Raw genomic sequence first — 26,909 nt, 5'->3', positions numbered from 1 at the left:
TGCAATGATATTCCCAGGGACTTCATCTGATGCCGGCCATTACTCCCATGGAAGCCAACTGGAAGAGGCCAGCAGACTTCCCTGGAAGGTGATAAAATCACGGGTGGATGAAGGTCAGTGCACAGATTCAGGAACAAGGGAGCTGGGCTCTGCTCCTGGCTCTGCCACAGAATTGCTCTGTGACCCCCGAGCAAGTCATTTTATTTCTCCGTACTGCTGTTTCTGTGTGTTTAAAATAGGAACGAGAGTGTTTGCTGCTTATCTTTCAAGTCTTCCAGCAAATAAAAAGTGATACATAAAAGCTAACCAAGCAAGAAGGCACGGAGCCTTCTCACAAGAAGTCGCCGTGTCCTAGACCTGCAGCAGGCTGCGAGGACGAGGGTGGAACAGGGATGCACTTGATTTTACAGAGAGCTCACAAATTGCTTCTCTTCCCTTTACAACAGATCATTGCCAGCGGTTTCTAATGAGATTTTCTTTGTGCTTCTGTGACACTAAGCATAACCCTAATTTCTTTGGAATATTGCACATGGAAAAGCTCTGCTCATGTGCAGGGTTTGCTCTTGAAGGAAATGCTGGGGTTTTAGTGCTCCGGGATAACTAACTCTTGCTGGCCATGGCAGGCTGTTACTCATGTGGCTTATAGGATCACAGAATCATTATGGTTGGAAAATACCTTTAAGATCATCGAGTCCAACTGTAAGCCCATCACCACCATGGCTGTTAATGCTTGTTTCTGTATCCGCACAACTGTACGAGTGGCACTTTGGCTAAAATCCACGTGGGCTTCTTCTTGCATGGCACGAGATTTGTGTCTTTGTGAATGGGGTTGCTCTTGGTGCATGTCTGCCCAAATGTGGAAGTGTCCAACCATAAGAATTAAGAAAAAACATGGCTAAAAAAGTCCTCACAAAGGACTAAAGCCTCCAGGTACTACCACCAATATCAAAACTACTGCTGGGACATGTTGGTCTAGGATCCTCAGTCACCATGGGACTTTTTTTTATCAGATTTTTCCCTAAATTTGATATTAGTAGCTGCTCCCAAGCATAAGTATGGGAGGGACATAACTAATGCACCCAGTCCAGAACTGCACAGGGCCTGTCACTGTCAGGCCACAAGGACAGGTCAGGGTAGCATTTCTCAGGAATAACATAGATGCAACTAATCCTGCCAAAGGGATGGGGACAGACTAGGTGGCACCTGGAGAGCCCTTCCAACAGCAAATCCATGCTTATCTTTCCCAGCTTTAGGAGGAGAGTTTCCTTGGGGCTGTTTAAGCCAGCATCCCCCCTGCAGCAAGATGATATTTTACACCTCGTAGTGTAAAACAACCCCTGGTCCCAGTAGAGACAAAAGGAAACCCAGCCCGCAGGGAGGTCCTCTTCATTACCCAGTCCTATGTAACACAATAAGGTTGCACTTGAAAGCTCCGTGCATCCGCCTTGCTCTATTTATACTGCAGGCTTGAGTGTTTGTCACTTTCTGTTAATGGCAATGGAGGATTTGCCACAAAGCATTAATCCTTTGCCTTCTCCAGGAGGGTGTTTTTCCCGATTAATGTCTCTGCAAGCGCAGCGCGGGAACCAGCGTATCTCAGCATTCCTGTACCCTCATCACAGCTGAAATCTGGGACAGGGGCCAATAATCTGGAGCGAACTCTAAAAATACAACCAAACCATCCAGGACGCATTTTATTGCTGCTTCCACACATGCCTGGAGTGCGTGGGGAGGCACGAGGCCACAGGTAAGGGCAGCAAAGGGAAAACGGAGCAACGCAGATGCTCCGCGCTGCAGCCTCCCTGCTCGTGCTTCCCCAGCGGAGCGATTTCGGAGACAGGGACCTTCCCGCTCTCCAAGCTCAATGGCAATCAGTTCAAAAACTCCAAGTTTGACTTCTTAAATGGAAACAGGAATTTGAAAGCCAACCCAATACCTTGGTATTGGGTAGGCAAGGGAACTGGAGAAACCACAGGCTTAGCTCTATGCTAATGTAGCGCCCAATGCACTTCAAAGCACCTGTGCTGCATTTGCAGGTTAAATAAATAAATGAATGAATAAATAAAAGATTAAGACAATGTGAGTAAATATCTCCTTTTCTCCTTTTGCAGACAACACTAACTTGGAGGGACTCTGTTGTTGCACTGCGGATGGAGACATTTTCTACTGTGCCCTTGCTCATCTCTGGTAGAGACTTTGCAGATAACCTTCACGTGAGCGAAGTGATCCAATGATGAGACCCATGTTTATTTATCTGCAGCCTTTTATGGACAAGTGTGGGGTGCTTTGTAGACAGAGAGCATGAGATTAATAATTCCCATCACTGGGGGCCGCCACAGCCACCGCAACTGTCACCAGGATGTGATTCTTGCCCTGCAATCACCAGTTTGGAAGTGTTTTTGCAGACAGGCAGCTGGGAGGACTGAAGCATTTCAGGGGGAAATGTGGCTTTATTGCTGCAGCTCCAGGTGAGCTTTTTGACCAGTTAACTACCATCAGCTGTTAAAAATGCTTAAGATGCACTGATAACAACTCTCTGCAGCATCCTACTTTGGAAATAAGATATATATATATTTTAGGAGCTAAGTAATAATGAAAGAGCCACATTTGTATTTTAAAGGGAAACTGAGGCACCAAGTGGCAAATAAGATGTTAAAAGAAGTGCCTAAAGCTAGGTCCTGTCGCCCCCTTATATAACTGCTCTGGTTTCTCTGTGCAACAGCCCTTCCCCAACCAGGGCTTTTACACGTTAGATATGGGAAGTCCTTCTGCGAGCCACAAGCATGGTTCAGCCTGGCATTTTTGGGGCAGTTTGATGGTTTCTTATTACTAAAAAGACTATCGTAGCTCAAGAGTATAAGGCAAAGTCAGCAGCTGCAGCAACCTGCACATCTCAGTGGAGCAAATACCTACAAGGAAGCTCAGGTATTAGACAGACCTTTGAGGCTACGACCCAGGTTTAAAAAAAGACAGAAAGTGCAACCCTCCACCAATTAAGCATATATCGTCACTGCAGCATTAGTCATATGATGTCCCTAATCCTCCTTGTGTGAGCGCCGGTGTCGGAGCGGAGCGTGGGCGAGCGTCGCTTGCCAGGGCTCGGGATTACAGCCTGCTAGGGGGACCATCAGCGACGATGGCCCTTGTCCCTCTCCACGCAAGCTCTCTGGGGTTGGAAAGGGGAAGAGCTGCCCAACTCGGCTTGTTGCAGCGATAAAAATAACGAGCCGGGTCCGAGGAGTCCCGGTGCGTTCGTGGATGAGTAACGCTGCACTGAGGGTTCATCGCGCCGCTCCGGCGCTGGGGTGCCAGGCGTCCGGCTCCGTGCTTCAATCAAAACACAGCCAAAATTGGGGAGGATCCCAAACCACAAGATTGCAAAACTTGTGGTTTATGGGGATGCCACGTGTAGGTCTCTGCCTGGGGCATCCTGATGTTCCAAGATGTCAGCATCCAATGCTTTGCTCTTTAGTCAGGAGCTAAGAAAAGCCAGCAAAATGCCCTCGGAGAGCCCAGGGCCCATTCTGACCATCCTGACACCTGCTACTTATACTGACCTCAATGAAGCCAGGCTGCAAAGCGCAGATTTGCCAAAGTGTGTGTGGGGGTGTTCTTTTAGTGCAAAAATAAAAATAAAAACAAAAATAAAAATAAAAACACCCAAAGGTTCATACAGACAATAGCGAAGACCATATGCATAAATGTCTGGAAGCTCAGGCTCCAGTTTAAAGCTGCTTCAAATATAGACACTCCAGCAAGGTTAATTGTGGCTGCGTGATGGAGGCGATGGCAGCGAGTCCTTAGAAAGTCAAGGAAGGTTTAAGTCTCATCTCCGCTCATTTTAAAGTTACTTAAAAGCAGCCCGAGCAGATCAAGGCTGAGGCTTGGGCTCTCCCCTGCTGGAAAACTCTGCACAGACCCCACAGCTCCTACAGGAAGCTCTGAGTTTCTTGGACATGGGGATAAAGCTCTTCAGGAAACCACCCTTTTCTCCAGCATTGAGAAGCACACGGTATCAGCTACCTCTGTGAGCTTCCCAATCTGCTAACAGCAAAGAACCCAGCTGCATCAAGATACGTTTCCATAGTGGCTCACACATTACTGGGAAGCACTTATTTACCATACAGTGTAATGAAAATGAGAGTTTTTATTCAAGGCTGTAAATACGAACATTTTTTTCTTACTTATGCATATTGAATGTGGTAGGATGCCTGGAGTTTCCAAGAAATGATTTTCTATAGGCAACAGCTGCTTTAGTGACTGAGCTGCAAACTGCAGCCAGGAAATATCTGCCCGTCCCAAGGCCTCCTTGGACACCGCAAGGAGCAGAAGTTTTGGTTTAAGGGACTGCAAAGGCCCATCCGAGCTCTGCAACCTGCAACCAAACAGCACTGGGACGGGAAACAGTGTGCACACGCAGGAACTGTGTCCCTAGGATTTATTTAAATCCTGAGGGATTTATTTAAAACTATGCAATGCTAGTGACAGCGGGAAGAGAAGGCGCCTCTGGGAGGCACCGCTGGCTCCCGGCACTGGGCACCTCATGGCTATTGGGAAACGGGCAGGAGCCGACCAAGTTTTCCAGTGTCCCCTGCTCCAGCCGTAACATTATCGCCAGTGACAACCCTCCCTCCCCGGGTTCTTATGTTGCAAGTGCAGAAAACATTTTAGCTTCACGGGAGGGTAAATAACTCTGTGTGAAACAATGTAAGCGACTGGGACCGTAACTCCATGTTAGGGCAGACAGGGAAAGTCATGGCATTTCCTTTCCCTAGGAAAAAATAAAATAAAATAAAATAAAATAAAATAAAATAAAATAAAATAAAATAAAATAACCCAGGATCTGGCTTGCTGCTGTCCTGCTCCTCCTTGTCCTGTCACTGTGTCACAAAGCACAAGAGGCCTCAGCAGCTCCAGGACAACGGCTGAAGCGCCCTGGGAAGGTTTCCTCAAAAGCATCGTGCTCTGTTCCTGGAAAGGGCAAATCTGGGTGCTGTGAAATCTGGGTTTTTATAGCAGGGCCGTTCCCAATGGGTGCTCATCACCGGAGCGGCGCTGCTTGCAGTGATTTTGCCCTGCTCAAGGGAAGGCCTCGTTTGGGCTGCTTGCAGGGCTGTGTTTTAGGGTCCTTCATGTTTAAGAACTTATTCCTTGAAACAAATAATCAGTCCTAAGGGTAATAGCGATGCCTGAACTGTCCTTGCCCGACGTCTGCGTTCCTCCATCGGTTTGGTCTTCCCTCCCTGCACAACCTTTTGCACGCTTTGCTCCAAAACCCCTTTTCCATGCCAATTTCACCAGCCGGGTAGCTTTACCTACCTTGTTTTCCCCGTGCCACGGAGCTGAGCAGCTCCTTCCAAGACATTTTTCCCGTGCTGCTTTTTGCCCCCACACATCCATCACCACCGAGACCGGGGATGATTTTCTGCACCGGTCTTTGCAGCGGGTGTTTTCCACCCGTCGGAGCGCGCCGGCTGTAGCTGCCCCCCGACCGCCTCCTGTCTGAAGATACAACCACTCCACTCTTTGCCAGTAGTAAACACGATGAGCGAGGGCTGATACTCTGAATGATACTATTAATTGGCTTATTGCGACTCCCCCTAGGAATCCCATTCACAATTAAGAGCGGGTTATGTAAGCGTTATGCATATGCGGATATATATATATATATTTTTTCCCTCCTGTTTGATAGAGGTTACAAGCTCTCTGAAAAGCCTCCCGCGAGCTGCTTGCTTTTAAAAAATAAGTGCACATGCTTCAGCTCCGAACATGACACTTTCTCCAACTTTCAAAAGAATGATTCATATTTACTCTTATCTCCCTCCGGAGGGAAAGCAAATGGGTTTATAAATATTTCCAGCCTTACTCCCCATCGGACAAATTAACAAGCTGACCTGGAGCTCGCTGTCTGCGCAGAGCGGGAGAGCTCTGGGGCTGGAAGCGGCAGGAACGACCCAACTTCAGCATCTTCCCTAGCGTGGGCTCCCTATCGCCCCGTTATCCGGTTACGATGACCCCAATCACGGCAGGAGCTCCCGGCACAAGAGAAAAAACCTCATTAATCCCCTAAACGACCGGGCGCCTCTGTGGTGCCATCGCAGCACCCATTTGGGTGCCCGGGGAAGGGGTCAGGGTGCCCCCTGTGCTGCCATCCCATGGGTCGGGAATACAGATCGACCCTGCTGTTTGCACCAGAGCCGAGAACATAAATAAATCCGTATAAATATATCCGCGTATACACACACACACGTGCTTATCCTCCTATATTTAGATATATTTACAAAACAGCCTATTATAAATACCCTCATATATATATGCAACCTGCATCCTCATATAGATAAAGCATCCTCATATGTGTATATATATATATATGGGTATGCATATATATATATGCATATGTATGGCGCATATATATGTGTGTGTGTATATATATACATTTATCTTTAGCAGGACATACGAGGGTTATCTCCATGCTCTCCTCCCGGGGGGGCTCCTGGGGACTCCCCCCGCCCTGGCAGCGGCTGCGCGGGGGCTGCGCGGGGGCTGCGCGGCCGCGGACCCGCTCGGCGCGGAGCCCCCGCTCCGCTCCGCCCCCCCGCCGGCCTCTTTGTATCAAACATCCGGGTTTCCCCAGCTTGGCTCCGCTGTGGCTTCTCCCTGTTTTTTTTTTTTTTTTTTTTTAGAAGCCATTTTGGACTCGGTTCAGCTTTTTTTTTTTTTTTTAATTACAAATAAATAAATAAATAAATAAAATAAAAACACCCTCCGTTTTCCCCCCCTCTTTATTTTTTTCCCGCTTATAAAAAAAAATAATAAATAAGATAAAATAAACGCAAACCTTCCCCCCGCACATGGCGAGCGCTGCGGCCGGGCCGCCCCCTCGCCCTCCCCGCGCAGCCCGCGATGCCGCCCGCCCGCTGCGCGCGCGCGCCCCCTCCGCGGGCTCTTGCCTGCGGAGCGCGGAAGTTGCGCGGGTTTTCCTCGTGCCGGGGGTGGTGGGGGGGGGGGTGGGAGCAGAGGTGGCGCGCGCGCGGGTGCGGGTGCGCGCGCACGGGAGCGCGCGCGGGTGCGGGCGGGCGCGCGCTGCCCGCGCGGAGCCCGAGGGGCTGGGCCGGGGCGGGGGGCGGCGGGGGCGGCGGCGCTGCACGCCGCGCTCCCTGCACAAAAGCCCGGGCGAAGAAACTCTTGGAAAAAGCGGCGACGCGGAGCCGCGCTGCTCCTCGCCACTGGATACGTTTGGCAACCGCGGACGGAATTAAATCCCATTTTTGTTTTTTGTAGGAATTTATTTTTTGTCCTCCCTCACACACGCGCTCGTATTATTATTATTATTTTTAAGAGAGGAGAGCCTCATTTGCCCCCCCCCCCTTTTTTTTTTTCACCCGCGCATTATATCTATATTATATATTTTTCTTGGGGATAGAGAGGCACATAAGGAAGAAATAAAAAAGAAAAAGGAGAGAAAAAAAAATAAGTGAAGGAATATGACTGCTTCGTGGCTCACTTTCGCCTTTCTTTGTGGAACTTTCTGCGCAGGTAAGAGCCGTGTTTACCTCCGCCGCGCGGGGGTCACAATGCGCGGAAGGGGCCGGGCGCCGAGCGGGCACCCTGGGCAGCCACCCCGGGGTTTTGGGGGCGAGGGGGGGTCGTTTTAATTGCAGCCCCTCGGCGGGTTCGGGGCTTTGTGGCCCCGGGGGCGGGCGGCGTGGGGCAGCGCCCGTGTAAACACGCCGCGGCTCGAGGAAACTTGGCGGGTCGCGCGCGGGGGCTGCGCGGGCCGGGGCGGGGGGCGCCGGGACAGCTCCCCGGGGGGGGGACGACAACGTGTGTGCAGGGGGTGCCGCGGTGTCACCCGGGGGTCCCTCAAGAGCCCCCCCCGTTTTCTAGAGAGTCGCTTCGTGATAGGGGCAGCTCGGAGAAACTTTTATTTTTCTGCATGGGGGGCTGTTGTTACGAGCTTTTCCTTCCCTCATTTTTTTTTTTTTTACCTTTTATTTTATTATTGTATTTTTAATAGGTGCTTCACTCGCGTGGCCCCAAACTTGCGCCCGCGGGCTGCGCGATTTCCATAGGGACCCGCGTCTTCCACGGGGACCGCGTCGCGCTGTCCCGCGGCGGGGGGAGGGGACGAGGCGCGGACCCCCCCGCGTCCCGCCCCGAACGCGCCCGCGGGGCCGAAGCCGGGCGGGCTGCGAAGCCCCTCGCTCCCTCCCCACTTTTCCCTCCTCTTCCTTATTTTTTATCCCCCCCCCCCCCCTTCTCCCGCCCCCCTTTTCTCCTTTTATCCTTCCCACGCCAAATCGCCGCGTGTATTGGGGGGAGCGCAGCGCTCTTCCATGGACCAGTTGCGCGGGGATGGGCGCAGGGCACCAACTTGTCCCGCTTACGGAGGGGAGGCGGTGGCGGCGGGGGGGGACACGATGACACAGCCGTGTCTATACGTGCCTATACGTATTTATCCCCCCCGCTTTAATTTTATCCCCACCGATGTTTTCGCGGCGCGGGCAGGCGGGGGCCGCCGCTTCCTTTGTTCCGAGCGCCCATTAAATATGCGCGGCCGGGGGCTGCTCCCGGCGCGCGGCATCCCCCCTATTACTGTTATTATTATTATTATTTAAAGCCACGCTCGAATCCGTGGGCTTCTGGGCAGTCAAAAACAAAATTGATGGGCAAAGGCGGCTCGGGCTTGATATATTTAATAATTTAATGGCATGGATGGGACACTTGTGCGCGCCGCTTTTGTTGCCGTCCGCGTGAAGGTCTTGGGAGGGATGGGGATCCCATCCCTGCTCCCTGCGCTGCCCTTTGGGAAGGAGCAGGGGGTTGTTGGGTGTTGTGGTGCGGGGTGTGCGCCGGTGTTGGTCGGGGCGGCTGTAATCACAGCCGCTCTCTTGGCTGGAAAATTCTATTAGGGGCATAAAGGAGATTTATGGCTGGTGTATTTTTTCTTTCTGTATATCTTGGAATCCTTTTATCTCGGGTGATTCAATAATAAGAATAAGGAGGAAAAAAAGAAAAGAGATGGCTTCCGGGTTTTTGTTTTTGTTTTGGGTTTTGGCGGTGTGTGTATGTTTTAATTTATTTATAACCCGATCCTATGCTTGTGCGTAGAGTGGCAGAAAAGCCAGTTGGAGGAAAAAGCAGTTGCTTTAAGAAAAAAAAAAATAACCCTGAAAGCTCCTTAAATGTATCATGTTATGAAAAGGATAATCTCATAGGACATACCTACGCTGGCTTCTTCCCCCCGCCCCCAAAACCCTCATAAAGGACCCCAGAAAATGAATGAATTCCTGTTTTTATTTGGAAGGGTCCTCGCAGATCATTACACGGGTGCATGAGGGCTCGGGCCGATCTCCCCCTCGCCTTGAATCCTCGTGTCCGGCGCTGTTTGTATTTGTCCGCGGGAGCCTCTTTGTCCGGGTTTTCCCCCCAGAGCTGCCCAAGGCTCCCGCCTTGTTGGGGGTCTCTGGGGCTCCGCCGGGAGCTCCGGTTCTTTTGTGTGTGCCTGTGCGGGTGGCTGTGCGTGCGGCTGTGCGCCGGGCGCGTTGGGGCTGGAGGGGAGTGGGGGGCTTTTCCAAAATAGCTTGACCTCCATTGCTGGCAGTTCCCGGCGCTACCTTGGCTGCCTGGAACAAAGCAAGCCCAGGCTGCAGTTGTTATCCTGTTATTTTTTTCCTTTTAAAATCCGTTATGCTTATTTTCTTCTTCTTTTTTTTTTTTTTTTTTTTGGAATACAGAGGATTCATTGAGGAAAACATTATGTTCATTTTTAGCCCTTTGTTTGCAAATTTTTCTGCAAGCCCAAATGTTCAGAAACCGTGCTTGAATCGTCTATTTTTTTTTTCTTTTAGGGAAAATACAGAAGGTGTAAAAGGATTTGTCTTGCGAGATGTGTTACTAACCCGTTTCCCGGGGCTATTGCATTACTTTTATTTTGGTGCAAGTTTAAGTAACGCCATGCAGCACTGAACTGTGCTGCAAATGCATCGGGGCTCCTCTTTCACTGTCTTGTGTTTATCCTCTTGTGCCTGAGAAAGGGAATAAAACCAGCTTCATTAGCTTGCTAATTAAACACAATGAAGTGCACGGCCCAAGGTTAATGGCAATGGCCTTTAAAAACACCCAAACTCTTGAACAGGTGTCCAAGAGAGAGATATATATGTATTTTTTTTTTAATCTGTCATCAAATCCAGATAATTGTGCCACCGACACACACATTGTCACAGCTCTGTGGAGAGGCAAGTGCTACGTTAAGGAGACAGGTAGGCAGCGGATTATTTTTAGCGGCCTCTCGCCTTGGCGGATCCGGCGCTGCGCGTTGCCGGAGCCCCCTGCCACGTCCGAGCACCCCCTGCGCTGCCTTTCCTGGCTCTTCTTGTTTGCTGGGCAGGGCTCAAACCCCCTGGACCACATAAGGTCCCCCGTGAGCCTGGCTGGTTGGCTGAAGCATTAATGCCCTGAGATTTATGTTGTTTCTCGTGTCTTTAAGCAACCTACCCAAGCTATAACACTTTTATTATTGTTTTTTAGTCTGCTTGGTTGACAAGATGGTAAGAAATGGCCAGTTAGGGTGGAGGTCTCCTACATCCCACGTTGGAGCTGTCACCAAGTCCACTATGGTCCCCATCAGCTAAAATGGGCTCGTTGGGTATTTTTGTGCTCTGTGTGATGCAACAGTTGTAAGTCTGCCCTGCTGCCATGGAGTAGATAGTGGAGGAGAAGGGAAATTTCTCCTCACGTTTCTTTCTTTCTTTCCTTTTTTTTCTGTTTATTTTGTTCTTTCCCGCCCACAACCCCCCGCGTTGGGGGCTCCCCTGGTCTCGCCGGTCCGGGTGGGCAGTTTTCCGTCTCTCGGGATGCGCGGGGCTCCGGGAGCAGCAGCTTCTGGAGCGTTGTTAATGGGATTAGCGCTAGAGCCAGCCCAAGAATTCGGCCGCTGCGGTTTGCAGCGTGCCGGGCTCTGCGGCTGGGCCCGCCGTGGGACGGGTGGGAAAGGATCTCCCTTGGCTGCCTGAGGGGAGGAGGTGGGAGCAAGAGGAGGCTCTGGGAAGGACACAGTCAGGGCACGTTCCTGTGCTGTTCCCCTGCGATGCACGTTCTTAGAAAGTCAGATGTCTTTAAAAGTAGTAATTATAAACAAAAAGTGCTTCTGAGTAGCGTAATGAGAGGTGTTTTGGCTGTTGCATTCCAGGGCCTCAGTTGAGGACCATTTTTGGGTGCTAACGGCACTGGACTGCAGGGAGCTTTAGCGGGTTTGGTGTTGGCTGAGGTTTCATCCCAGCTTGGTAAAACCCCAAACCTTTCCTACCAAACGCACCTGCTGGGATGGTCACCTCAAGCTGAGTCTCCCAGCAGTGGCTGAGAACTTGTGCAAGCGCCGGCAGCTCCTGGCCGAGGATGTTGGCGCTCACGGCGCGTCCGAAGGATGTGCAGGAGGAGATGGGTCTCTATGAGCTCCAGGCTTGGCCCTGAGATTTCCAGGAGCTGCCACTGCATCCTGGGCTCTGGGTATGCAAAGAGTGCCAGGAAGTTGGGAAGTGGGAAGGGAAATGGGGAAATGGGAACAGCAGAGCCTCATCTCTGCTCTAAAGAGGTGCTACCTCTGCCTTTCATCCCTGGTGGCCGTGGGGTTTTGAAGCTCGCATGGGGATGTGATTTTTTTTTTTTTTTTTTTCTTCTCCTCTATCCGGCCAATAGTCGTGCCGGGCTCTGAATTATTCAGTGTAGCACTTGGCATTCGGCACCCTGTTCCCACTTAAGCTCTTTTTTTTTTTTTTTCCTGCCCGCTCCTTCATGTGGAGATTTTCACATCAGGGAAATTGGATGTGTTTAAGGGAGGTGTTTGTGGCTACTGCTCTTCCCCTCCCCTGCCTTTCTCCTCCATTAACCATTGAGGACCAGCTCCTGCTGAATCACTTCACCATGGGATAACTGTGACTCTTTAGTCACTCGTTCCTTGTAGGTATATTAAAAAAATGTACATCACTTCTCCCCTTTTCACTCCCCCCACCTTAAATCTTCCTTGCTAGTTTTCTTGGAGCCATCGAAGGCAAAGGGGCAGAGAAGTAAATTAAAGACGAAGCACTCTGCCTGCCTGCGTTCTGCAGACCCAGCATATTTTGTGCTTAGATTTGAATGTAATGGTTGGTCTCTTGCACTGATTTCATGTCTCTTCTCCCTCCATCATCCTCTTCCTTGGCCACAAAATCGAGAGTGGCAGTTGTCAGTAAAACACACAAAATCGTGCTGAATCCACGCTTGCCTGGGGCATTGGTCCATCCGTGCTGGAGGGGGAAATGTGCTTCTGGGTGCGTGGGCAAGATCAGGCTCATAGATAGAGAGAAGGTCCCAAAGGTGGCCAGGCATGGGCAAGCTTGATGGTGTACCCTGTCCCGGTATGGTTTAGCTCTTGGAAAGCATCCTTTCTCCCGAGGTTGCCTTCCCTGCAAGCAGGAAATGGTGTGTGCGTTCCAGCCCTGTAAATGGAGAAGTAAAGCAGAAGAGCCAGCCCGCTGGTGCTTGGTGGCACCAAGTTGCCATTTACCCTTTCTCTGCAATTCCTGGGTCCATGTGCAGCTTTGCCACCAGTTCAGTTAGTGTAATGGGGGCTCCTGCAGGTTGAGGACGCTGTGATCCTTGGTCTCATCCTTGTGGGCACTGACTAAAAACCTGCCCAGGCTTTGGATGTTCTTCTATCTTGCAGATGGGGCTGGGGAGCCTGGGGTGCGTTAATGTTTGCTCCCCTGGTCACGCGGGAGCTGTTTGAAGCAGAACCTCTATCTGCCTGTGTTTGTTATAGCGTGTGACTTGTGGGACCCGAGATTACTGGATAATCCTATGTTTGGCATTTTTAATATCCAAGGAGGCAAGACCTGCTGCTGCCCCCATTTCTGCACCTTTCCTGTGGAGGATGGGAGCAACTCTCCCAAATTCTCAAACGTTGGTGGCAGAATAGTTGGCCTCTGCCTTGGCTGCTGCTCTCACTACCAGATTGTTCTTCCTTTTTTTTTTTTTTTTTTTTTTTTTTTTTTTTTTTTTTTCCTTCCCCTCTCTCTTTGGAATTGTATTTGCTGGAAAAACGGAGAGTTACGTTAATGTTCTACAGGAGGTATCACTTTCTTTCTGTGTGCCCAGTCATGCACTACTGTGTCAGTAGTGCCATGTATATGGTCCTCCTGATTTCTGAAGGATAAAATGGTTCACGAAAGGCATATATGTGCCCCTTTTCTTTTGAAATCAGAAGATGTACTGCTTTACAGTTTAGCTACATAAATTTTTAATTCGTGTGGGTATTTTGGCAAATTAAGATACCTCTTTTGAACTAAGCACTTCACGTCCAATTTCTACTTGCATACGATGAAAGTGGGAGGGGAAAAAAAAGGGAGTTCACTGGAGCAGGGTGTTTTTGTGAATCTTTCTCCAGTAGAGTCTCAAACAGAAGGTATTGCTGTTCTTTTAAGGGCCAAGACACCAAAGCTGGGAAAGAGCCCAGACCTGTGCTGAGTTATCCTCTGACCACGGCGGTGAAAGCTGTTCTCTCAGAAGCCCAGGCAGTTGACCCCACACTGTAGCACATTAGGTGCTTGGGCTGTCTCTTTTTTTCCCTTTAAAGCTTTCTTTCCCCTTATGTAAACTGTTTTCTAACTGGTGGCTAAAAGTTTAGTTTTTATATGTGGCAGCTGTAGTGATAATGTGATACTTGCTCCTAATTTATTGCTCTGAGGTGTGAGATTAGAAGAGTCTGAGTGGGTGCAAGAGATAAAGATAACTCCATTTGTCCCTGATTTATCCGATGGTCAATCTAGATCACCAACCTTTCTTTCTTCTAGCATTATCTATATCAAAAGCCCTGTGCGATGTGTAAAACTTCTTTTTTAATTTGGCGTTTAGGGATAATCTGCTTATACATAGTTTGTTCTCTGCAGCCAATTTTGAATTCCTAGGGAGGGAAGAATGCAAACATGGAAGTGGAGAAGTGCTCAGTGCAACTCTCCCTTCTTTTTGTGAATTCAGAGGTGTGTTGAGGGAAATACCTCAAGCATTGAGCGCATTGCAGGCTCTTTAAACTCTCTTAGCCCATGCTTGGGTTTTGCAATCTCCCACTTCTGCAGTCTGGTGGTTACTTCTGTTGGTCAGAGGAGCTGTCTGCAAAGGGTGGTTGTCCCATTAATTCTTCTTTGGAGACCTGGATGCTTGAGCTTTGCAAACATGTTGGTCTTGGTCTGTTTTATTCTGGTCTTTATGGTTTTGGTCTTAGAAGAACCTGTTGCCTTGAGCTTGCTCACATACTTAGTGATTTGTTTTGCTTGAGATCTGTGAGTTATCCTGTGTGTTGCTTCTGTAATCAGTGGAGTGAAATCATGTTGACTTCCAGCATCACCTCGTATCTGCAAATGGAGTCTCAAGAGCAGTCAGAACAGCAGCCCAACCTGCGCCTGCACAACCCCTTGGCTTCTCAAAGTCTTTTTTATTCTTGTTTATTTATTTATTTTCCCTCCCCGCTCTGACAACTGAAACAAGCAGGCTTTCCAGTTCCCACGTTAGCTGGCAGGGGTAATTAACGGGTTAAGCCTGCTAATTCGCCTCCCTATGTGCAGCCTGAGAAATGGGCTTGTCCTTGGCGTTAAGATCAGGTTTCAGTGCGATGGTTATTGGGCAGCGCTCTGGTGCGCTCGAGTTCGAACTCTGCTTCCCTCGCCCGTGTGTGCACAACTTCCCCGCGGCTTTTTTTCCTTCCTCCTTAATAGAAAAGGCCTCTGCAAATGCCCCTTCCTATACATGGGCTAAAGTTTTTCCTAAATACCTGTTGTAGCTGTGCCGGGTGACTTGCCAATCTGCTCAGCTGTGGTGGGTAGAGAGGCTAAGGAGCAAGGCTGGAGGTGGTCGCAGGAGGTGCAGTCTTGGCTGCACTCTGGGCAATTCTACCCCTAGAAATCCCCTTTTATGTGAGGGATGCTGGGTGCATGAGTGCAACTGGAAACAACTGAGTAGAAATATGGTGCATTTGGTATTCGGGGTTGTCTTATGGGCTGTTGTGCATGGGTGTTCTCGAGCTGTCGCACCTACAGCCAAAACCTTCCATGTGTGCGTGCAGTTGTGCATAGCCACTGATTTTTTTTTTTTGCATACTTTGCCACAAAATCTCCTAAATTGAGCTCCCTTGGATTCTTTCAAAATATCCCAGAGACAAACGCTCTTTTCAAAATAAACTCTGCTGAGATAAACGTGTTTATCTGCTGCTGTTTTACTGCCTTGCTCTCGTGATAGCCCCGCGTCCCTTCCTAGTGCATCCTTGCAGAAAGGACAGGCTTGGCACGCCTGGATGAAGTAAGGAATTCCAGTGTAGATTTTAATCACCTTTTAGTGCCTCAGAAGCAATGCAGTGGCCCTTCCAGGCCGCTTGATGAGGGCAATAAATCCAAGAATAGCCAAATAGGGCATTTCTGAAAAAAAAAAGAAAAAAAAAAGTGTTTACTGTTGCTGGGTGATTCCCCTCATGAGTGGAAGTCCCAGGCACTAGAGGTCATTCCACCTGGGTGTGGAAGGTGATAGATGCTTGTCCCTGAAATGTGATGTAGCTCCAAGCCTGTGGTTACGCCGGTGGCAGCAATGAGGCTGAGCGCGTTTGCATCGTTGGGGCGTTCGGTCCCATCCGTCCATCCCTGGTGGTGCTTTTTCCTGTTTATATTGTACCTGAGACGTCTGCGGAAGCCTTTCATAGCTAATTTTTATAGCTATAGATAATTTCCTGTAGATACAGCCTTCCATCATCTAATGGGATGGACTTAGCACTGTTTAAAGCAAACATTGGACGTCTGTTTTTTAAAAGGTGATGGAACTTTCCCACGGTACCCGGCACAATTTGGCTATTTATTATGCAAATAACAGCCCAAAAAACCTCACTTCAAAGGCAACGGGGAACCCCAGAGATGCCTACGACCCTGTTAGACGGACAAGACGCGGGCGCACGTGGCCAGCGCGGGGCCCACGCCGGGCTGCGCGCATGGACGCGCTCGGAACGGGCGCCGCGGAAAACTTGGAAGCGCAATGAGATAAAGTTTGCTAAAAATAGTTCTGCCTGCAAAAGCCGCTCGGAGAGAGACGGGAGTCGCTTTACCGGCTTTGTCGGGAGGATTTCAGGGTCCCGCGGATGGGAGATGAATGTCTTTCTGTTATAGTAACAGCTGCGCTCTGTCCATCGGGATATAGTGTTTGCCCATCCAGCTCGTAATAATTAAACAAAAGAGTTATTTCATAGCGGCCTCGGCGGGGGATTACGCTGGAATTTTATCTCTCACCATTTAGGATTCTCTGCCTCGATGAAAGCAAAATAAAAAAGTTAACCTCTCACCTGGCCCCGTCGCCATGCAGAGACGGCTAATTACAGCAGCGAATGGGTGAAGGCGGGGAGAGTTTTTAAAAAAAAAATGGGGAAAAAATCGAAGTTTCATTAATGCACTTTTATCACTAATGCGCTTGTATTTGCAGAACGGTTCAGACTTTCTGGTTCCTGCTGTCCTGGCCTGTTGGGCACCTAATGCTGCACCAGTGGGTTGTTGGCATGATAGTTTAATGTGATGTGAAGGTTTCTTTTCTTCCCCCATAACGTTTCAGGACAGTTTTTCATTGCTGTATCTGTGGCCAAGAGGGTCTGGAGGCTGCTGTATCTTGCCAGCAGGTGAAAAAACAAGCGACTGGGGAGGATACGGTGCAGCAGCATTTGGACAACTCTATTCTGCCCTTAAAGCTCTTTGCAGAAATCCTTAGGAGAGGGCAGCTGGGATTTGGAAGGAGACGGATCCGCAGGGTTGGTGGGGTCATTCCCGTGGAGATTTCCTTGTGTGGCGCCGCGCAGCCTCGAGGCTCCCACCGAAATAGCCCCGCTGGGTGCCAGGCAGGCTGCCCTGCTCTGCCCGCTGTTATTCACCGCTGCCGAAATAGCCGGGCCGGGAGAGCTGGGGCGAGCTCCGGAGGGGGCAGTTGTTTGTGCCCGGTGTTGGAAATAGCGGGAGGAGGCGGCTGGAGCAAAGGAAAAATAATAGCGGCGCTTCCCTGCCCACCATGCTCGGCTCCTGCACCCGGGAAAAGCCACTTTGTGGCTTTTCTGTAGCTTAAGATGCCCCAAACAACACTGTTTCTGCAAAGTTACAGCCAAAATTCATGCACTGCAGGTGCGTGAGACAAAAGCAGGGCTGCGTGTCGAGATGGAGCAGCGTTCGTCTGTCTGTCCGGCTGCCTCACAACCCCAAATGATACCATTTGCCAAAGAAAAGCAAGCCCGGTAAAGCTAAAGCCTGAGCTGAGCACTGTTTATATTAATAATTTCCACTGGTGAAATACGGAACTGAGACTTCCCTTGGTCATTTGGAAGCCGTTAATAGGCAATAGTGGAGATGTATCATGGATGCTATGCTGGCAGTGACCTGATTTCACATGCAGTTCTGATCTACCTTCTTTAAAAAAAATCTCTCTCTATATATATAAATTTATTTTTGGGAGTCCTGGGAAGGAGAAGGAAACCATTTATTTCAACCCCCAAGTTTCTCTGAGCTGTAGAAACACTGTCAAAGTAATTGTAGCCTTCTCAATTTTTCTCTGACGCTTGTTTTCCACGTAGTCTTAAGGAAAAACTGTGCTCTGTTGATGGATGTCACTTTTTTGTGTCTTCTGAGGTTTGAATGATGTAAAATTGGCTCACGTGTAAAACTATAAAATTCTGGCTTTTTGTGAATACTTCGTTGTGGATGTATGTCTGCTGGTTTCTTCTGGATTAAGGTGTTATAGCTTTGGTGGTTTGCTGTGGGATATCATCTTAATCATTTTTTGCTGTAATTTAATCATCTTAATTAAAACTGCATTGAATTGTGGAAAGTAATTTGGATCTGGAGAGCAGTGAGTTTTGTTTTTGTATTTTCTTTTTTTTCTTATTAGGGGACAGCTTGCTCTTGGCAAGCTTCTGCTTTAAAAAAAAAAAAAGGGGGGGGGGGAAAGTAGCCAGTTTACAAAAACTTATGTTGCCAAGTTAGTACAGTATTTCTGCAGTTAATTGTGGCCTTGAAGGGTCTCATATAGAAGGTCACTTTTATTAGTCATCTGCACGCTTCTGTGAGACAGAAACTTGTATCCTTACCAAGGATGAGATTGAGGCACCTTGGTTACACAGCTGAGCTTTGCTGTAATTTGGACATCATTAGGCTCTTTAATAAAGTGGTAGAAAAATCTAATCCGTCTTTTGGGGCTTGGCTTTCCTGAAGGCACAAGGTTGCAGGAGGATATTTCCCACTCTTGCAGGGCTTGGGTGGAAAGGGGCCCAACTTCCCACATTTTGAGTGCTCTTGTCCATGGACAGGAGGCTCATGTGGTGCTTAACTGCTAGGCTGGTCCCCCTGCTCTTGGCATCCACTTGAGTAGAATGAACCTTAGTGAAACTAAATCTGTTAGAAATGTTTGGCATTACTTTTTCTTTAAGCCCAAACCAAAGACTCCAAGGGATGTTCTTTTGTGGTGCTGACTTCTGGATCATAAAACATAGGCAGCTCTGAACATTTCCTTGTTTGATCACTGTCTTACCCAGCAGATATTTTCCTAGTGGAATAGCTAAATGGATCTTTTTCCTCTGATTGGACAGCTCAAACTGAATATGCATGCTTATAAAAGTTAGTGTTGTGCTTTAACAGAGCTTCTCCTGCAATCTTTGGGAGCCTCGAAATCTTGGTACCTTCAGCCCTGCCACATTTGGGTACATGATGGTGCTGCAAGTGCCTGTGCGCGCTGTCCCGATGTGGGAACATTCAAAAACACACGTCTCTGAAGATGCCTCCAAAGATGCCATTGGTGTCAGAGGAATGTGGAGAGGTAGATTTCTGTGGTTTTGATAATTTAACCTATGCGGGACTTCACCTCATATTGCTCATATTGAGCAGAAGCCCTTGGTCTCACAGGTGGATTGTGAACTTCTGTAGTGACCTGGCTTGGAGTAACACATTCTGTCTTCAAAACTTAAAAATACTTATGAAGAAACTGTACCATGCTTGCAAATGAAGAAGGTTTTTTTCCAGGGCTTCTGGCATTCATTGACTTCCTTTCTATCCTGCTTTCTGGCAAATCAAAGACCTAAACTCATTTCATCTCCTTCCTGCATGAGCAAAGAGGAGGCCGCTGGATATTTGGCCATGTTTGAGATAGTTTGGGGACCACCTCTCTTGTAACCTTCTGGTTGGCAGTGTTTCCCAAGTTCCTGTCTAATGGATGCCTACGCTCTTCAGGACCTCCCCTCAGGGTTTCTCTTCACACATGCCAAAATCTGCTCTTTGAGCCATGGCCAGGACCGAATGTCTTCATGCTGAAAGGGGTGAACCTTCTGGGGCCGTAAGGTTTTAGTGAAGGCTTCAGGTTATGAATGTGTCATCATCTCATTACAGTTCTTTACCACTTGGCGTCCTGTTGGTCTAAGCAATTTTAACAGTCCTCAGTCTAAATTGAGTGCTGCTTTCAGGATTTATAAACTGTATAACTGTTAAAACAAACCAAACCTTCACTTACAGCAATGGTAGGGGGGTTGAAGACAAGAAGATGGCTCTAAGGAATATCATCTGCTATATGTTTGGGTATAAATCAACCTCTGACTTGTAGGTGTTGGGAGGAAAATGTCCTTTGGGACTTGTAATCCATAGTTGGTTGCCTATAAATCTGCTTGGATCTACTGATGAAGTGTACAGTAGTCCTGGAGAGCAGATCTTGGACATAGACCATGGGGCTGAGGGTATGATGTGAAAAGCTACCCTTTCCTTCCCCACTGCCATGGAGGGCTATTCATTTTGAGAAGAAGATGGTCAAATTGAGTGCTAAAAAGTATTATTGTCCTGTTCTCTCCTGCCTGCCGAGTAAAACCCACAATTGGCTTTAGATGCTGAGAATTGAAAGCAATCAAAAAAATCCCACACCATTCTTGTTTAAATGGTGAGAAGGCACATTGCTTGCATTTTCATACTTGGACTTTCTTTCCCAACCCTATTCCTAAAGGTCTGAAAAATATATATATATATTTTTTTTTGTTAGATGGAAGTGAAGATTGTATATTTTCTTTAAAAGTTTGAGAGCTTGGTCTGCAGAAGGACACAAATCCAGCTCTTTGCTCTGTCATGAGAAACTTTGGGAAGGAAGAAAAGGGCAGGAACTGACTGCCCGTCTGCTTGGAGGTTGGCTCGTTCCAGCTGGAGAGGATGGTGTGTGAAGACTCGCATTGCAGACTTCCTTCAAATCAAGGTTTGGGGTTTGTTTTTACCTCTTTTTGTGATGTAGGGCAGTTGCTAAAGCAGTCAGTCTCTCAGTAGCTGAAGTTTGTGCTCCAAGGCTGGCGACTTGGCCAGGTGAGCGTGACCAGCTCTGGCCGTGTGGGGCTCTCATGAAGGGCAGAAGGTGGTTGATCTCTCCCAACCCTTTGTGGGCAGGGACGTTCTCCCCAGCAAGGTAAACTGTTTGTACCACAGCTCAAATATCAGCCTGGTTTCTTGCTGGGATAACATCAGCACTTAGGGTAACTTTTGCTCCTCGGTTGCCTTGTGGGGTTCATGGGCCTCTCTCCTCAGCCAGTTCCTTGGACCTGCTGACAACTGGCTTGCTCTTAGTCAGGAGTCCTTAAAACCATGCTCAATCAGGGCCCTTTCTTTATTTCTCTACTTGTTTTCCTCTCCAAGTTGATGGCTGGGAGTGGATGCTTGCAATTCTTTATGCATTTTTTCCTTCGTTTCCCCTTGCTTGGAGCAGCTCTGGAGGCTCTGGAGCCCGTTTTCCCCGAGCTCCTCCCTGGCTCACTGCCTCCCAGCTGCTTGGCATGGCTTGATTAGTATCATTATTTATTTATTTTAGTAAGATCTGGGTTTTACTGCAACCTGATTTGCAAATGGTGTAAGCTACATCCTGTGTGAATGGGTGCTGAGCTCCTTCCCTCTGTGTTGCTGTCCCTAGTGCAACTCTTACCTTTCCCTTTAGCTTTATTTATTATTATTATTTTCAGAATATAAGCTGTCCTGAGCTAAATTGCAAGTGGACAACGGGCAACAGGACTGAGTTAAACTAGTCATGTCCTACTAAACCCAGTCTGCCTACCTGCATGGTTTTTGAAATATGTTTTAGGTGGCCTGCAAACCTAATTCTTGTTGCTCTAGCTTTAAAGAAGCTGCAAGAATGAGTTAATAGGAAGACCCGAGGAAGTGCCCTCTTAAAAAATGAGAAAACCTTGCTTTTCTCCTTTTCTATTCTAGCTTTGGAAAATTAAGGAAATATTAATTTTGCCTTTTTCAATTTCTCTTCTTGATGTTTAAGAAGAAGAAAATCTTTTCTTGCAGGCTTAATTATAAAAATATACATTAAAATCTCAGCAGTGCAAAATATTGTGATGATTATCTTGAAAATAATGTCATTTTCAGTTATAATGAATATTGAAGAGGAAGGAAAAAACAAAACTGGAAATATGTGTTTCCCTGACTTCTTAGTATTTGGCTAGTAGATAAAAACCTGAAAGGGAAATAGAGCCATTTCTTTCTGGTGTCAAAGTTGACTAATGGTAGAAGATTGATATTTAAAATTATTCTACAATCTTAGTAGGTTCTAAAAGGTTCTAAAATCATATATATTTTTATTCTAGATTAGGAGCCTTGGAGGGTCCCAGTTCCCAGGGGAAGGAAGGAAGGGGACGTGTAGGAATGTCCCATTCTAATATGATTTAGAGAGGAAGGAACAGGGTGGTATGAAGCTTTGGAGGTGAAAAAGCAAGATGGTTTGGTGCTGCTGCTTTCCACTGCTTCACTTTTTATTTTCTTATTAATTCTGGGGGAAGCTTTACAAACCTGCAGGTCCCAGAGCAGAACTTGGAAATTTCTGGTGTTAGAAAAAATTCCTCACAAAATGGGAGGAAAGCATGTGAAAAGTAGAGTATTTAAGCAATAGCTTGAAGAAAAAAAAAGTGTGTCTGTGTGTGTGTGTTTATATATATATATATATACACACACACACTTTTTTGTATTTTATATATATATATATATACACACACACACACACACATAGAGCTGTAATTCACCCTCAAGATGAATATGTTGTAAGAGTGTGTGTGCACATATATAAATATATAAAAATATATATGTGTGTGTGTGTATAGATATGGAGCTTTTTCCAAGTTGGAAACTATCATTTCCACAAAACTCAAAGGTCACTCCATGTGTGTCCAAACCTTCCATCTGTGAAAGAAATGCTGTAACCTTTGTCCGTGTGGGATTCACCTCGGTTGCTCCGTGCTGTGTCCCTCCCGGTAAGCTGGGTGAGTGGCAGTCGGTGCAGGGAAGGAGCAATCCCATTTGAGGCTCACCTGCTGCTACCTGACGTTTCGCTGCTCTGCAGCGAGGAGATTTCCTATGGAAATTGCTTGGCTAGTCCTGAGTTTCTAGGGACTCTTGCAATATATTGATCTTGAGGGTGAATTACAGCTCTATAAAATCAGGAAGGTTTTATTCTGTGGTGAAGGCTTTTATTTTTTCCCCACTGTCCACATGCATCTGCTTGAATCCCTTATGCATTCGCAAACCTCCTGTTAGACGTGTTGAAAAGCTCGCTGAAGTCATTCCTTGTGTGCTTAGTTAAACATATGCATTAATTTTGTAGAATCAGAGCCTACTTATTCATCCCCTTGCTTGCTCTTTATAGCTGATAACTATGGTGATTTCCCTGCTTTCAAGTGGGGCTAATATATTTGTGCTCTCCCTTTAGCCCTTCTTCTTGGGCCATTGTAAGAAATTTGCAGAGTGCTTTAATGTAGCTGTTACTGCAGGATATCTGTGTTTTAGCAGATGCAATGTCCTACATTGGTAAGTGTTTGGGGACAGACTCTTTCCCCACACTGAAGTTGCTGGAATTGTTACTGTGGGCAGTGTCCATAGTGATTACAGAAATTCCCTGCCTCTCCAGTGTAATATTTCTGTTTTAAATGGGATCTAAAATTTATAACCATCAAAATAAATTTGGACTTTTACTTTGCTAGCTTTTCTGACAGCCTAGGAACCAGCCTTAGCTTTGGGGCATCTTGAGGCTTTCTGGTTGCTTTTGACTTCACGCCAAGGCTACGGGATTTTCGAGTTTACAATCCAGCTTTCCATGACCATCTGATTTTGGGCCTTCTGTCAGCATGCCGCAAATAAAAGTGGTCCTGCTCAGAAACTAATATATATTCCTGCCTTAATCTAACTTTTAGGGCTGGATTCGTCTGCAGGAGATGCTTGTTAATGCCATTAAATGCTTGTTGTTGGTCACAAAAGCTATTAAAGGTTTTCATTTTTGTCACTTTTGACATGCACGATGCCTTCAGCAGAAAAGGCAGCATCTTTTCCATGTATTCCCTTTCCCCCAGAAGTTCTCAACTTCCCCAAAAGCTGGGAGAGCTGGGAGTAGCTTCAGAGCATTCGTAGTCCTTTGCCACAATACCACCTGGAAGACACCAAAGCTCAGGAAGATCTTGGAGCAAAAGGAGGACCTAGGAAGGAGAGAAGCTGGGCAACTCTTACTGTGTTGACTCGGCAAGCGCTGAGCTGGGCTCTTCTCCTTTAAGCGCTCCGTCCACGTAACCTTCTACAGTTGCATCGCTTCCAACATTCCTGATTTTGCTTGGCCCAGCGCTCGTTTCCAAGATAGCTTGCTGGGTCCTCTTTTAAACCTACTGTAATCCGGACGTTGGCTCCGTGTGGTCTGCCGGCCACCGGCCAGGCTGCCATGCGGGAGCTGCTCTGCCAGGTCCAGCCTGACCCACTTGGGCCGTGCTCGCTGGTGGGCGCAAGGAGCGTGTGGGGACCCTGCTGTGCCCCAGAATCAAACCAAATGTGATTTTGCAGCTGAATTGCCTTTTTTCCCCTCTCTTGTTTTCTTCAAATTCACCCCAACTTTCCCTTCTTCAAAAGCAGTAATGCTGCAAGCCTTTCCAGCTGCTGTTACAAAATGAATGAGTTATTCTAGCTAAATTGAGTCAATTGGGAGGGAAGCACTCCTGCAAATACTGTGCAGGTCCTGAAGCAGCTGTTGGGAAAACTAGCCAGGGTTTCATACACCCTGGGCCCTAAAAAAGAAATGCTATTTTGCTGGAGTGATTTTTCTTTTTTCTTCTTCCACTTTCATTTCATTACAAATGTATTATAGTCAAAACCACAGAATTCTGTGAGCTGCATCGTTGCTGGGACAGAGCTGTGCACAAGGGCCATCCGCTCGTGTGTGGCAGCTGGTTCCTCTGCCTCCCTGGGTCAGCTGATGGCCCAAAGTCTTTCTCCAGCAGCAGAGTTTGCCTTGGTTGCATGTCCTCTCCTGGCCCCCATGACCTCTTTCTTTTCCTGTGCTTGATGAATGGCCCTGTGATAGCACGAGCACAGGAAGAACTTGCTATAACTCGGTTAAACCATAACAGAATCCAGCAGGAATGAGGAGTGACGGGTTGGGGACACTTGGTGGCATTTGTGAATGTCTGTTTTTTCAGCAGTTCTTTCCAAGTCCACTTCAGTATAACGTTCTTGGGCCAGATCTCATTTCTCCAGAGTTTTCAGTGTTCCCAAGAGCAATTCCTGTGCACTCTTTAACCATATGCTTAAATTAAACAATTTGGAGCCTCTCCACCTGACTGGCTTTGGGGACACAAAATAGCCTGGATCAGGATCAAGAGCAGATCAGCCTCATGCTTCTCAACTTGCTCTTCTTTTGGATGCACAGCCCGGCAGGCTCTCCCCTCTTTATGGAGAAAGGAATATTACTGCTCAGGAAAACGCGGAGAGCCAAATTCTTCCGCCTGCTGCTACTTGTCGCCTGGAAAGCGCGTGTCCTTTCTGACTCCCTTCTTGAATGTCTCTCCTTTCCAGGCCAGATCGCCTCTTAATCCATTGGACTTGCAATCAGGCACACGCAGATGGGGAATTTTATTTTTGCTTTCTTGCTACATTTGCTTTTTTTGTGCACGGTCGCGTGTCCCGTCTCTGACCCAGCCGCCTGCAGCCTCCGCCAGCTACTCCGTTTTGCCCGTGCAGGAGCAGCTGGTGGCAAGTCCAGCCACTGCCTTTCCCTTGCTGGGTTGGATATGATGCTGTTAGTTTCTGAATCAATGCAGCTTTCATGCCTTTCTCTCAGGGATATGTGAATGTAACAAGGAACATCCCCTCAAAGAGCAGGAGAAACAGAACCCCTAAACTTTTTAAAAACTTGCAATCAAGTGTCTGCAAATTTGTGCAACCAAACGACCAGAAGGTTCATAGAACCTGTGAGATGTTCTTGATTACAACCCCCCTTTTTCCATGATGCTAAAGAATTTTGGAGTCTTTTCAAGCATCATACTCTATACATTGAGGAATTTCTGCTTTTCATAGAACAAAGCATTTAAAACAAGTGTAAGCAAAGAAGAATCCAAGTTGTGTGAAGAGCTTTAAGCTTTCTCCCCTTCCAAAAGCTAAAGCCCACAGTTCTTCAGACTTTGCCACAGTGGTTAACAGGGGCTATAATAAGATGTGTTGCCCAGAAAGGCTTTTTTGTTGTTGTCATTCCTGCAGTCTGAGCTAGCAGTGCAGCACTGGAAGTGCATCCCATGTCCATGCATCATCTGGTGCTGCCTCAAAGCTCAAGGCTCGCTTGGATGGAGATGCTTTTTAGCAAACGTACAATACTTGGAGCGCTGGCAATTTATTTCCCGTCGCATCGTAGTGACTGTTAGTTGAAAACTCCCGCTGCTCGCTCCCCTGCATCAGGATAAATTTTTGAAGTGTTGTGTGCGGTCCGACAGCGCGCAGCCCCGAAGAGCGGTTTCCAACTAGGCCATGCTCTGATTTTTGGTAGTGACAAGGTGCTTGCGACCCAGGAGCTTGGGGACCCAGTGGGCGCATTGCTGCGGTGGCATCTGCTGACGTGTCCTTGCTTTTTCTGATATGTTTTTCTGGAGGATCAGTTGGGCAACGTAGATGCTGCTCTGCTCTGTTCCTCAACCTGGACCTCCCCTGGCTGTGGGTGATTTGAGTATTTGTGCGGTGTAACTAGGTGCAGTTGTTACCTCATGGAATAAAATGCTGTATTAGGGGGAATTTGACGCATTTGCTTGCTCTTAGCTGGAGCCTGAGTGGCAGGTGCTGTTTCTTCCCATTGCGCACGAGGTTGAAGACCCACATGCCTCCTCTGAAGCCTAAAATCGCTTGGCGAGCGACGTGGATGGTTTTCATAGGTGTGCTTCAGTTTGCAGTGTGCTGATGCAGGGCTTTAAAGTGCTACGTGTGCTCTCTGGCTGGGGCTCTTGGTTCAACGCTCTGCGGGCTTTGGCGCTCGCAGTTCTTCTCTGGTCAGGCTGCCTTGCAAAGAGGATTGAGGGACCAAGGGCTCTAAAGTTGTGATAATCTGACTCCAAAATCCTCAACGAGACCAAGTGTGACTAGTTGTGACGATGAAAACTTGCATATTTGGAAAATATGAATATTCGGAAGCTCTTCCACTTCGCGCAATGTGCTGTTCCTGCAATGCTGAACTTTCCTACTGCCCCCCTTCATCCCCCTGGCATTTCTGCATGTGCAAAAACTTTACCTTGGGGAGTTTAATTTTAATTCAGGTTTAAAATGGGAATTATGTACGACTTGGGCACAAAACCTACTGAAAAGCAGAGCCTCTTGGTAGTGGCAGGCGAGCACGGAGCTCCCTGCAGCAGCTCTCCCTGCCTTGGCATTTGCCCGTTGTTTGTAACCCAACACCCAGCTGCTTCAGCGTCAAACTGCAGGCAGCTATTTAGCCCGGGCTAGTGTTAAGGAATGCGTTGGGGGGCTGTTTACTTCGCTACGTGGAGGGCTTGCATGCAGCTACATTTTAAAAAAATAAATGAGAAACAAAAGCCGCAACCCCCATGCGAGGAAGCGAAC

At 47.8% G+C, this 26,909-nt stretch overlaps 1 protein-coding gene across 1 annotated transcript in view; it reads left to right on the top strand.

Moving 5' to 3' along the window:
- The first annotated feature begins 7,468 nt into the window (after positions 1–7,468).
- The window catches only part of ACVR2B (activin A receptor type 2B), an 87,219-nt gene continuing 67,778 nt past the window's right edge, over positions 7,469–26,909 (top strand). The window contains exon 1 of the mRNA XM_088534765.1: positions 7,469–7,536. Coding sequence (XP_088390891.1) covers positions 7,485–7,536 — 52 coding nt within the window. The 5' untranslated portion in view covers positions 7,469–7,484. The remainder of the gene's footprint in view (positions 7,537–26,909) is intronic.

This window comes from Tinamus guttatus, unplaced genomic scaffold (genome assembly GCF_059628265.1).
Source record: "Tinamus guttatus ecotype Peru unplaced genomic scaffold, ASM5962826v1 Tinamus_guttatus_pri_ptg000599l, whole genome shotgun sequence".
Classification (NCBI taxonomy): Eukaryota; Metazoa; Chordata; class Aves; order Tinamiformes; family Tinamidae; genus Tinamus; species Tinamus guttatus.
Note: the sequence above shows the minus strand (reverse complement) of the source record. Positions and strands in the feature narration are given on the sequence as shown.